Here is a 14,551-nt window from a genome sequence, read left to right on the forward strand (position 1 = left end):
ATGGAGGAGTCCAAAGAAAAGGCTATTTCAATTGAGCAGGGCCTGAAATTAACAAGTAGTGGAGGTGTTCCACTAAATGATGCAACACCATTTCGACAGCTTGTGGGTAGTTTAATTTATTTAACTATCACAAGGCCTGAACTTTGTTACTCGGTTAGTGTGGTATCACAATTTATGCAACATCCTACTTATCAACATTGGGATGCGGCGAAAAGGATTCTACGATATATTAAAGGCACTCTGGATTATGGTCTGATGTATAGAAATTGTGAAAAGATTCAACTAGTTGGGTACACAGATGCGGATTGGGCAGGTAGTGTAGAAGATAGGCATTTAACTACTGGATATTGTTTTAGTATGGGTTCATCAATGGTGTCCTGGTGCAGCAAGAAACAACCGGTTGTTGCTTTGTCGAGCACAGAAGCAGAGTATGTGGCAGCAAGCATGGCGGCACAGGAGTGTGTTAGGCTAAAATGATTGATAAGAAGCATGCTTCGTGAGTTTAATTATGCTGTGCAGTTTAAGTGTGATAATGAAAGTGCTGTAAAATTAACTGCAAATCCAGTGTTTCATGCACGAACAAAGCACATCGAAGTTCGATATCATTACATTCGTGAAACGGTGCTAAATCATGATATTAAATTAGAAAGTGTGTCGACAAACGAACAGGTGGCGGATATTTTCACAAATTAAGGCATTGGAAAGCCTAAGTTTGAGTTGCGCAGAAGTTCACTTGGAGTAGTATCGCAAGTTTGCTCTAAGGAGGGGTATTAAAAATAATTAGTGCAAATTATTTCTTTTATTTATTTTGTTCTAGGTTTTATTTTCTGTAGAAGTTGTTTAAGTCGATGCTAGTTGGATAAGGTTGTTCCTGTTTCTTAGCAGTTTGAATAAGTCTTAGAGCAAGTCCAATAGGTGTGCTAAATCAAGTCTTAAATTCAAAAATAGGGAATATGGGATAAAATTGCACTCCAACACTATGCTAGTGATGTGCTAAATCACTAGCACAAGCCTCCCCTTCCCTATTTTTAGAATATGCTAGCCACTTCTAAACTATTTTTATCATTAAAATATTCATTTCCATCTCTCCTCCACATCATTTTCCTCTTTTTTTTTTCCTCTTTCCCTCTTTTTTTCCCTTTCCCTTCCTTCTTTTAATATTATTATAATAATCGGGAATGGATATAGGGAGTACTATTGGAGCTCATGTGCTAAATCACTAAGACATATTATTTTATGATATTTTTAAGAAACCTCTTAGCATAGTGTTGGACTTGCTCTTAGGAAGTTGAGAAATAAGTGGCGTAGTGGAGCATTTGTATTTTGTAGTATGATTAGTTTTAGTTTCAAATATATAAGTGATAGGCCTGCTTGTATTCAAACCACTATAGTTTATCACAATCATTTTCTTTCTCGAATGTTCAGTGTATTGTCTCTGTAATTGTTCTCAGCAAGCTTTCTTTTGTTTTATGATGTTTATGAATGAGCGGAGGCAATAATAATAGTGAAAAGACTGATCACACTCATCACAATTATAGAGCCACCTCTGATTATCAACTTACTTGGATCGAATGCATAAATTGTAATAACCTGAAATCTACTGCAAGTTTCACATACCCACCCCAATTTTATAGTGACTTGCACTACATTTAGAATCGGAGAGAGGATTCTGAACAAGGGGTGGTGTTTGTGAGATTTATGCCTAATGCTAGTGGGTAAGAATACACAACGTGCGTCAAATCTGATATTACAAGTCTCACAGAGATAGTAAAAACCATTTGCATAGTACTAGTTGATAACCCGTGCAAGCACGTATTTAAATAAAATTTTAAAATTTGTTATTTATTTGAAGAATAATATCTTTAAATTATACTTATTTAAATTATTGTTTTTAAGTGATATTTAAATTATTGTTATTTAATATAAGACTTTCTATATATTCAATTTGATCCAACTACAAATTTATTTCATAACGATATGGGTCCCGTTTCTATGGAGTCCACAAAATAAGAGTATTGGAGTCCAAAATTATTTAAAAATAATCTACTCGTTTCAATTTTAATTTTTTTAATCTACAATATTTGTAAACATCTGACAATTTGCAGGTTATGTTTCACAATATAATTGTTGTAATCAAAAGATAAAACAATTATCTTATAAATCACTAAACGCTATATATGTTCTAAAATATAACTCATAGGTAGAATAATGATCTTAATGATTGTTAATGTTGAAAAATATTAATAATTAATTGATAGTTATATATTTAAAAATACTTAAAGATGGTAAATTATATATAAATTTGAATAATAAAATATATTATTTATGATTAAACTAAAAGATTATGACTGGTACTTACTGCGGCTGAAATGCGGACTTTATGGAAATTAACTCTAAAAGTATGTTTTATTTTAGTAAAATTAATATGTTGTTTGATGATTTTAAATTGTGAAAATAATATGCAAAATCAACACATATAAGTTCGTTTATAGCTTCTTTAATCTTGAAAAAAAATTCAAAATTTTAAGTCGTAATTATTTTATTCATTTAATAGGCAAACATTATATATAATTTTAGTTGGTGTTTTTGAAGATCTAATAGTTGTTGTAGTTGTTTTATAAACTAATATTGTAGTTTGACAAAATTAATTAACTTTGCAAAAGTAATTTGACATCAAATATTTTGACACAGGTCTAGAGTTTCGGTTCTTTTATTATATGTTGCAATATGAACAATGACTTCATTTTCTTTGAGTTTCTATTTGTCAAGTCAGTGTTACAACCGCCTTATTCGTCTTTATCGCAATCTTCTGAAAAATACTGAATGATATTAATAATTATTATTAAAAAATATATGATCAAGTTTTTTGGTACTTTGGTATCAATATTGAATCTTGTTTATTTTAATTCTGAAATATGATAGAAATTTTATAGTTTCGTTTCATAAATTAAATTGTATGAGTTTATAAAATTAAAACGAATATTTGACGTATGTCTAGAGTTTCGGAGCTTTTATTATATGTTCCAATATGGACAATGACTTTATTTTCTTTGAGTTTCTATTTGTCAAGTCAGGGTTACCACGCCTTATTCGTCTTTATCGAAATCTTCTGAAAAACACTAAATGATAATAATTATTATTATTAAAAAAATATATGACCCAGTTTTTTGGTACTTTAGTATAAATATTGAATCTTGTTTATTTTGATTCTGAAATATGATAGAAATTTTAAAAATTTATTTCGTAAATTAATTTGTATGATTTTTAAAAATTGAAACGAATAATTTCGTTGACATTATTATTTAATTGATAGGATATTTTATTAATATCAATATGAATTCCTTATTTATTTGAGCTCTGAAGCATGCTAAAAGATTTATAGAGTTGTTCCATATATTAAATTATTTAAGTTTTAAAAAATTAAAACAAATAGTTTTGTTGGTAATATATTTTTATTAGTGAGATAATTGTTATAATACAAAATACTGTCAAATATAGAAGTTTTTGGATATTAGTAATAATTGTTAAATAAAAAATAATATGATAATAGCCAAATTTTGATATGAATTCTATAGAACTGTTTCATAAGTTAAATTGTTAGCGATTTAACTGTGCGGATAGGATAAATGTTATATTACAAAATCCTAAACACCGTAGAAGTCTTTTTTATATATATCAGTATAATAATCTTAACTAATATTGAAATTTTTCATAATAAAATCCGAATCAATATAGAAGTTTTTTCATAAAATTCTAATCAATATAGAAGTCTTTTACTCTTAATGAATATTGAGGTCTTTAATAATAAAATTATATTCAATATAGAAGTCTTTTGATAATAGTATAATAATGATTATAAAATTCTAATCAATATGAAAATGACCAAATTTTGGTAATTTTGATACCAATGTTCAACTGAAATATAGTTTCGGCTTATAAACAAAGGGTATTGACGTGCAAACTACACATTCCACAAAATTATAAACCTATTGGCACAAAAAGAGTGGAGGAAGAAACCATATTCAATGCACGCGCAGTAGCATGGATGAGAAAGTGTTATTGGTTGAACGCACGTTACGCACCCATCACGTATCAAGGTTCTTCTATCACCATCACTGTCATTGTTATCACCGGCCTTGTTATCATTCATAGTAGCAGTAAGCTCGTTCAGTTCTAATGGATGTTGTGGGTGACTCCAGTGTTGTTCAATAGTAGGTGGATCTAGAGGTGGCAAAATATGGTTTTGGTTTGGTTTTGGTTCTTATAAAATGGATTTAGTTTGAATAATAAATGAACCAAAACCATTTTCAAACCATATATTAATAGATGTGGTTATGGTTTTAGTTTGAATTATGGGTAACTAGTTTAGTAAGTAAAAATAAGAGTATTATATCATGAACAAAAATTAATACGCTCAAGTGACAATATAATGAATACTAAATATAACAATAGTGTGTGTGAGTGTGTGCGTTGATGTAGTGGTTCAAGCTCTTGGCTTCTCCAAGTAAGGTCATGAGTTCGAATCATGGGATGTGCATGTGTGGTAATTAGCAAAAAGAAAGAAAAAAAAAAAAGAAAAAGAACATAATATTGGGTGTAGAGAGTTATAAGAAATCTTAAAAGTGAGACCAAATATGGTTGGATCCATATTTTGTGAGAAATGTGAGACTACAAACCAAACCAAATCCATTTTTCTAAATGTGATTTCAAATGAATCCAAATCCACAATTTTGGTTTGGTTTGGATTGGTTTAATGGTTTTTCAACCATATTGCCACCTCTAGGTGGATCGTTCGGCATTGTTGATCTATTGACACTACATTCACCCTCCTCTGAATTGCTTTTATAATTCTTCATATATTATTATAATACTTTTATGATGAATAACATATCATAATTTGAAAGAAGTTATAAGACTTAATTTAAAAAAAAAAAATTAATCCTCAATTCTTTATAATTCTGAAAAAGAAACAAATGTACTTGCATTATCATGGTGAAGATTTCATCTGAATTGCTTTCCTATTATCATACAGTTGCAGCCTGCACGGTTTAATTTGTTAAATTCATTTGTTTTGAACTTTTAGTTTTGAATAAAAGCTAATTCAGCTGTACTGGGAGAATTTTATCATTCTATGAATAAACTAGGAATCATACTACTGATTAAGTAGATACTCTCGGTAAACAGAGATGAGAACAACGGAGATATCACTTGAAGAGTAAAAAAAATACATATTAGCCAATTTTAGCAAACAAAGCACGAAAACGAAAGAATACAAAAAACTGATGACGAGGGAGTGGAGATCCGAATTAAGCCTGGGTAGATCTCAACTTATTTACTCACCATGTCCACTTCTTATACAGAAGATGCAGGCAAGATATCCACATCCTTCACATTCGAAAAAGAACTGTTGTTTGTAGCCACGTCCACAAGTAGCACATGAGAACGTTACTAGAGAATTCTTTCTTGCAACTCTCTTCAGTGCAAGTGTGTGTGGTTCATTGTCAATACTATGCTTGATTGTTCCTCATGTCTTGACATTATCGTATGAACAGAGGCAATGGTTGTGAAAAGACTGATCACATTCATCGTCACAATGATAAAGCCACCTCTGATTATCAACTTGTTCTTCACAAATTTGACAATAGAATACTCCCTCGTAGAAGAATGGAGGGAGTCTCAAGATTAGAGAGTGATCGTCATATTTGTTTTTCATCCTAGTTGGATAAAATGTACAATATATACTGATCTCGACGCTACTGCAAGTTTCGCATGCAGATGCCAATCTATCAGTCATAAACAAATCACTTACAAAACACTTTCTACTGGTGGATGGGCGCTGAATGAGGGAGTGGTGTTTGTGAGATTGATGCCTAATTCTGGTAGGCAAGAATACACAGCGGATATCGACGTTGATATCACAGGTGTCACATTCATAGTAGAACTCATTGGTGCTGCTATTGCAAATTCCACAAAACTATAAAATTGAAGCTCCTGGTTGAGAGAGAGTGAATGGTGGGGGTGAGAAGAAGATGCTCCTGCCGGCAACTCATGTGGCAGCTTATTGACACATAAGAAGTGGAGGAAGAAGCCACATTCAAAGCACGCATAGTAACTTGGATGAGAACTCGTTATAGGTTGAACGCACCCATCACATATCAACACCCTTTTATCATTATCATCGTCGTCGTTATCATCCACGCTAACAGTGAACTGGAGCAGTTCTAGAGAATGCTCCTCATGACTCCAATGTCCTACAATAATACGTGGATCGTCATTCACTGTTGATATAGTGGCCTTGTTTTCATCATCATCCTGAATTTCAACTTGAAACTTGCTTTCAAAGCTTCCGTTTTCTCATAACAAGCATTATAGTTAAACAAAGCTTGCCTCTGCAATGTGAGTGTGTGGTCTGGATGACCTTGGTGACTAATCACTTTGTCTTTACAACCAAAAGCACAAATGACACATATGTTAATATAACAATCCACACATGCATAAACGAACTTCACATCATTACGACGACAAATATCACAAAAGGAACCAACAGGCACTGGTAGTAGAGCTAGAGGGTGTGGGTCTTTCATATGACGAACAATCTGTGTGGGAAGTTGAGCACAGCTCTTATGGAGGTAGAAACTTTGACAATAGAATATGTTGCTAGTGCATGTATACGTAGGAGAGCCAATAAAGGATTGGTCGCAAAGAGAACAGGTAGCATCAGCTTCGATAACGTCATCCTCTTTCAATCTCAGTGAGTGCTCGGGGTGGCTAAAGTGCTCAACTGTTGAACCAGACATTATTGTAAATGAAACAGAAACAGAAACAGAATGATTTTTGCTATAGCTTCTGGTATTTTGAGTTGGAACTGGTTTACAACACCACAGACTCATAGTCACAGACCATAGTAGCAACTAGCAAGTCCAGACATATAAAGAAAAAAGTTGATAAAATGAAGTAGTAATCTTACTTCATTGTAGTCACGTGCATAGCACCAACCCTCTGTGGCTCTATCTAGTTGAACTCTTAATTCTAAATTTTAGGAGGATATGAAAAAATAGAGCTTCAATGCCTTACTCTCTCCTTTCTTTTAAAGAGGTGCTCCTAACTTATTTTCATTGAATAAAATAATCAGTTCTATTTTTATTCATTTCTCTACAACTTATTTTCATTAAATAAAATAATTACTTCCATCTATTTCTCTAATATATTTTCTATTTCTTTTAAAGAGCATCTAGGTGCTCCTAACTTATTTTCATTAATAAAATAATCACTTACTTCTATTTCTAAACTTTAAGAGTATATGAAAAAATAGAGCTCCTCAAACAAACTCTTAACTCCTTAAATTTTAGGAGGATATGAAAAAATAGTAGTAATCCTACTTAATTGTAGTCACGTGAATAGAATAATGTGTTTATTAATGAATATATATATATTGTTAAAATTAAGAAACGTGTTTAAATTGATATATATTAATTAAGTGTGTTAATTAAGTTTTTTTATCTAATAGGTAAATAGATTCTTAAATAGTTATTCTTGTCAAATGACTAATTAAAAAATTAGGCTGAATATGTATATTTTAATGTGAACATATATATATATATATAACACACACATATATTATATGCTAGTGATCAAATCTCAAATACAAACTAAAATCTTGAATCACTAGTTTATACTGTATTAATCACTATTTTACATTGTAAAGTCTGCAATTTTTATTTTTCAATATTCAAAAAATCTACTTATCATAATCATTAATTATCGATTATAAATAATCAGTTAATGTAATAGGAGGTGTATGACAGTAGTAAGTGATGAGAGGAGTTGTGTAATGGTGGTAAGGAGTCGCTACTTGTAATAAGTTATGATGTCAAGCGACGTTTGCTATTAGGGATGGTAACCGGTGGTGCCTAGACGTTTGCTATTAGGGATGGTAACCGGTGGTGCCTAGTGATAAAAAGTGTTGGTATGGTGGGAGGAAGTTCTTTATCGGAGTACGGGTGAAGATGATGATTACTCCCTCCGTCCCTTCCATTTCTTTACACTTTCCTTTTTGGGGTGTCCCATCCAATTCTTTACATTTCAAAACTTACCAAAAATAGTCAATGGGTCCCACCACTTCTCCACTTTTCTTTCCTTTTCACACTACTTTTACTTCACTATCTTCTTTTTATACATTAAAAATCAATGGGTCCCACCACTTCACCCACTTTTCTTTCTCTTTTCCACTATTTTATACATATTTCTTAACCTCCGTGCCCAACCTATTTGATAAGAAATGGGAGGGACGGAGGGAGTATATATTTTGTATATATTAACTCATCACCCGTGCAATGCATGAGAGCTTTTTAATAATTTTAATAATTTTTATTTTTAATATATTTAAAAGTTAAAAAAAATATTTATCAATAAAAAATCATAATTTTTAATTAAATTAAAATAAAATATAAAATTATATTTTTTTTAAAGTCAGAACTACTTGTGATGTATTAATAATTTTGGTTGATTTGTAGTTGGAGGGGAGTTATGTGTAATATCAACTTTTATTCTTCACGTCTTTTTCTTAATTTATTTATTTTTGAATTAAGAAAAGTAATCATAAACATGCAAGCAGAAGGCATAATCATCCGGTGCTACTTTTGGGGAGTTTTTTCTTGGCCAATGTTTTTTATTTTTTTCCCGCTTAGCCAAGTTAAGTTTTTCCCATATGTGCCAGTCAATTAATAATTTCTTTTAAAACATATCATTTTTTATTTATCATGCATGTATTAAATTAACCTTATTAATTTTAATATTTGAATAATATCATTTTTGTTTAATATATTTTTTAAGAAAATGTATATATAATTAAATTATAATGGTGTGATTTATATGCTTCTGGACTTAAAATTGGTTAGTAACATTTAATTTGGATTTTAAAAGGAAATGTTTTGGATTAGGAAAAGAAATTATAAATATGCAAATAAATATAGTTGACTCATAATTTCCTTATTGTAATCTAGCGGTACTTATTTATCTTGTATATGATCCATTTGATGGTAATGAGACCATACACCATGCAATCAAGTCTCTTGTGCTTATTATATATAAACTAGGGAATTATGCCCGCGCTACGCGAGCTCCCTTTACGAAATATTAAAATTTATACATACTATTGTTTATTATGCAAAAAATGATTTGTGATGGTTATTAACGACATTTTATGAAAAGTAACTGCATAATTAGGCGATAGTTATGCCTTACTTTGCAAATTAACTATATCATGCCAAGATACTTACTTTCATTTGAAAAATAACATAAGTATAATTAGCATACTGGTCTCTTCACATTGCCGAATTATACATCGAATTGTTTATTATGTCCAAAAAAATTATTCGAAATTTAGTAACATTATTTTATGAAAAATAATTGCATCATTCGGAGATACTTATGACTTACTTTGTAAATTAATTGAATCATGAAAACATACTTACTTTCTCGTGAAGAACAACTTAAGTATAATTATTATACACGCCTCGTCACAGTTTTGACTGTTTTTGCACCACCGAAAAAAAAAAGGCTGAAACTTTTTCTATAAACTATGTTCTCTATAAAAAAAGTCTGAGTTCGGTCGTACTCCTGAAGAAACTTAAGTATTATTTTTTCTACCGCAAAAATAAATAATAATCTGAACACATTGGAAATGAAGTACATAGTGATATCATATTAGATTTTATTAATTTTTTTTTTGATAAGTCAGGATTATATTATATAACAAAGCTTCTCACACTTGATAATGGGGAAGAATATACAGCAGTGACAAAGTAACAAAGAAAACAAACCAGAGGCAAACCAAAAGAAACCAAAGCTTGCCCTGGAAACTGAATAAGCAACACACTGTTGAGCGAAAACTAAAGCAAAAGAGGATAGCTACTAATATTAAACATAGAAATAGATAGCTGCAGAAACATGACACCGTGCCAGCAGAGACTTCAGTCAAGATAACCCAGAGGAGGTTCATTCGCAAAGAGGGACCTTTCCGGGCCAAGACTGCCAACAAAGGAGTCTTCAACTGCTCCTTCCAGGAGTTCATCCATCTCACTGCATGCAGATCAACAATAAAATGCAATGCATTTCTTTCTGATCATTAATTAGCACTGAAAATACAGCACCTCCTGCACCACTGATCCCCACTTACCAAACTAAAAACTAAATAATATTGTTAAAACAGAGGATCAAAGATACACAAACACATCTTACAGGAAAAAAAAAAAAAAAGATACACAAACACACTTTATCCAAATGCTAATCAGTTCACCCGTAAAAACCTTTAATTTGATTGCACCTGCAAAAACCCGCAACTTGAATTAATTGCAAAAACCTGTAACTTGAATTCATCATACTTCTCTGAAAATCTTGCTGCAACAAATATTTCTAATATTTATGTATTTAAATTTTTAATAATAACCATTAATATCTTAACAGTTATTTTACATGAATATTAGAAAAATGAATACAGTCATTTAAAACCTTTGCAAAATAGTTGATCAAAATTGGATTTTTGAGCTTGTGCCAGTACTGACAATATCAACCATGCTACTTTCTAAAGGTTGCTCACACAGACTAATGCAAAAATTTATTATTGAAGATTTATACTTAACTGGCCAGAGTACAAATTTAATGTATCAAGACCCGATAAACATGACGGCCAATACACATTCACAAATGTTAATGAGAAAATCCATAACACATTCAAAATTTCGAATAAATCAATAAGATAATATGGAAACATGTAAATTGAATTGTGCATATACAATATATTTGGAGACATAAAAGGACTTAGAGTGAAACACACTAAATAGAAGGAGATGACTGAGATAAGATGCTTGCACATATACCCAAACTTTGATGATTCTGGAAAGCTCCTTTGCCTTTAATGGCTTCGGCAGTCCCTTTAGATACTTCACCCAAAATAATTAAAAGTAATTTGTATTAAAATAACAAAGTAGCTAAAAAAATCAATATCAAGTTTCAATCAAAAAGCATCCCTGGTTATAAAGAAAATTAAATGATACTTAATCCAACCATGTAAAACGTAGATAAACTTGAAATACATTCCGAAAGAAACTATAACACTTAAATTAAAATGCATAAATCTATTAATCTTAGCAGACTGCTTTGTACTTGATGAAAGAAAGCTCACTTCTTTAATAATTTATACTTGCATGATTGTAAGCGAGGGCCATAAACGACACCTCGCATAAGGCCAGCCCACCATATAGTAACCTACATATTGGAAGCGCTAGTCAGTTCCATGCAAACTCATGCATAACCAACAAAACCTAGAATCTGTAGGATTGAACGTGCTGTTTTAGCTCAATTCTGTCACTGGAAGATCTCTTGGCCAAGTTGGAAATGAATGATAAGGGGAGAACAAAGGCTGCTCTGCCAACCAATATCAGTCCAAGAAAAATTGAGCTTACAGCAACGGAGGTTCCAGGGCTAATCAGAAGAAAAAGAAAAAAGAGCATTTAATATAATACCTATACTAATACTTTTTTCTTCACAAATATACTAATACAATTCATGTCAATTGGCAAAAAAAAACATATATATAAACAATACCAGTCACTTATATATCTCCACTTCTCTATGTGACATCCATACCATGTCTGAAATTTGCCAAGAGGACTTCTTGCTGTATAGATGAGGTCCAGAGGAAGAATATGAATTATAAAGCAAATATACAGTACATAAAAAGATATCCAAACACTCTTTGCAATATGCAGTATCAGTTAAAACTATCGTTACCCATCCTATTATTATTGTTAGCAGCCTGCATATTATTAGGTCTCAAGGATTCCATGTTAATATTCAACATAGCGCAAGAAACTCCAGCATAACAACCTTGTTAATTCTCGTTGCTAAATCATACAGATTTATAAAATCAAGCTCCAAATCTGCCAAGCACATGAGCTGGAATACATATTTCAATCATGAGAGCACAAATGCATGAGTCATATGTACGGTAAATTATAAAATCCTCAAATATTTATTTATAGTCATGTATACCAGTGCTGCTTTTATATTATTAAATTTCTTTTAACAAAAATATACACTTGTATATGTAAGTCAATGTTTATAATCTTTGGATAAAACTCGACTCAGTAATAGAAAATATCTTCTGAGAATAAATAATGTTAATACAATGAGATATCAACCTGATATCCATACATGTCAGCAGCACCAACACTGGCACCCTCTTGGAGCAAGATCTCTGCAACCTGAACAGCTCCCTGCACCGCACTCCAGTGTAATGCTGTTTGTCCAGTATGATCTGAAGCATTCACATCTACCCAACGTTCAACTACAATAGTATACAAAATTAGAACAATTTCAATCCAATCCCGTGTACCAGATTAATAAACCATGTTGTCTTTTAAGTTACATATATCAGAAGTTGAAAATTTTACAACTACAATACTAAAAAAAAAAAAAAGAAGAATAAACCACAAATAAATAAGGGTATCATTATGATTACTTGTGTGGAAAATGGTTATAGCTCGGTTTGTAATCGAAAGGTGCCCAGTATCAAACAGAATATTCCTAAACTTCAAAATTTATTAATAATTCTGAGAATCCATCCTAAACAAACTAATTTCTTATCATAACAAAAAATGAATAGCTACTAAGGATATTCACTTTATTGTGTCTGCAGGAAAGGTGCTCCCACGACACCATTGATCATTATTTCTATAACCAAGCTAGTTGCAGAGGTTCTGGAGAAGAATAATCTACCAACTCTAATTTTTACAGTTTTTTTGCGGTGGTGTTGAGATGGGTCAAGCTATATCAAAAGACACCTCTGGTTTCATTCGATAATTATGATTATCACTCAAAAACTACTCAAAAGGTGACTTCAATACACTCTCACATGTAGTCCTTAATAAACCAAAAGATCATTGTATTAGATACCATACCGCTATTTATTGAAGCTTTTGACCGGGCATCCTGCGGTTGTTGATCAGTTTTTTGTCTTTGAATTCTCTCTGCCCTATTGCTCAGAAACTGATGTAGAGCTGTACCAGGAGCTTTAGGCAAGTGATCCGATAGTGAAAAAATAACACAGAAGATAAATGAATGATGTTTAGCCAATTAGAAACCACATTAGATTGACATGATAGTCCCACATCGTTTACAGGCCACGGAAAACTTTTAAACAGTAAGAAAAGGAGATGCTGCATAGTTAGATATTTTTCGGAAAACCATGTAGAACTAACCCGACTCACTTGAACCCGGCTTGAACAATGTAACGCTTTTAAATTTTTATGATCAGGTGTTACATGATCAGGATGCCACTGCTCAAAATTATGAAGTACTAAAAACATCAGTAGCATTTGATGAGTTAAGCAAGCTGGTGATCTGGTCTCTGCTTTGACAATTTCAACTTGCAAAAATGATGGACTTCTCAAGTAACTTACACAACTCGATTACATACCAAGACTATTGAAGTAATATTTACCCAAAACTATGCCGCGACAAAACATACATCTCAGTCAAAACTGGTGCAGAGTCAAAACAGTGACAAAATCACAATAAATAAATTACCTTATCTCACTTCCCATGTCACTTGCAAAATGTCAATGCTCATTAACATGAATATGCAGTATAAAAGCATTTAGATAACATCTGGTACAATAGTTACCTGCCTCCTGTAGTTATGACCACCACTGTTCTTGTAGTACATCAGAATTATGCATTTGAACACCATTGCAGCGTGCCGCAACAGGTTAAACAGGGACCCGACATCATCATGCAAACAATTGATTTAGCAACATTTTCTACAGTCCACTCAAAATTTCCTGCAAAGTCGATAAAATTGATCAGAATTGACTTTTAAAATTTAATCTTCGACAGCATGCAAAGTTAATCTTCAACAGAGGATAGTAATCACGCACGAAGATGAACTAAAAGAGAAAAATGGAAAAGGAGAAAGTAACTGAAAATTGGAATTAAGCAAGTCATATATTCATAAAGAGAGTAAATGAAAGCAGGATGAAATTCATATAAATCAAATCATAATTCAAAAACTAACCATATATACAATTGTGCATAGAGACAATAGTCAGATGCATCCTCTATTGAAAAAACCAACATATCCTGCAAAGTTAAAACAATATACAAATATGACAAAAATCAAAATTATCAATATTGAAAAAGAAGTAGAGGGGATGTAATAAAATATCTTTAAAAATCATTACATGAACGTATAGCTAAAGAACTCAGTAAAAAACTCAAATCGGAAGATTTTAGGTTGTAAATTTCATATGCCTGCGAGATACAGACATTTCTATTATGTATGAGAAATGGCAGCCCAAGGAAAGCTACTACTGCGACGATCTGTTAAGGTAAAAAAAAAATAAAGAAAAAACACGTTCGCGCTTAAAGAACATAGAGGGAAAGGGGATACCACTGTACAACTCTATGCCGGGTTTGTCTATCTATCAGCAAAAGCAAACAATTAAAAAGAAAAAATGACAGGATTTACCATGTGAGTTTCCAATGGAATAAT

General features: G+C 31.7%; 1 protein-coding gene and 1 long non-coding RNA gene across 2 annotated transcripts; one reads left to right on the plus strand and one right to left on the minus strand.

The window, feature by feature from the left end:
* Positions 1-477, plus strand: LOC108212667 (secreted RxLR effector protein 161-like). The gene has a single exon (XM_017384388.2). It carries the CDS (start codon positions 1-3, stop codon positions 475-477), a length of 477 nt encoding a protein of 158 aa, XP_017239877.1.
* Positions 478-11,303: 10,826 nt separating this feature from the next.
* On the minus strand, positions 11,304-13,837 carry LOC135151686 (uncharacterized). Its single transcript, XR_010290543.1, has 4 exons — positions 12,960-13,837; positions 12,201-12,331; positions 11,605-11,677; positions 11,304-11,481 (listed from the first exon to the last, which is right to left on the minus strand). It is a non-coding gene; the product is annotated as an uncharacterized LOC135151686 (long non-coding RNA).
* Positions 13,838-14,551: the final 714 nt, after the last annotated feature.

This window comes from Daucus carota, chromosome 3, assembly GCF_001625215.2.
Source record: "Daucus carota subsp. sativus chromosome 3, DH1 v3.0, whole genome shotgun sequence".
Taxonomy (NCBI): domain Eukaryota; kingdom Viridiplantae; phylum Streptophyta; class Magnoliopsida; order Apiales; family Apiaceae; genus Daucus; species Daucus carota.

Bases quoted from the DNA above. Each gene is read 5' to 3' on its own strand.
- LOC108212667 (XM_017384388.2), top strand. From the start codon at position 1: ATGGAGGAGTCCAAAGAAAAGGCTATTTCAATTGAGCAGGGCCTGAAA.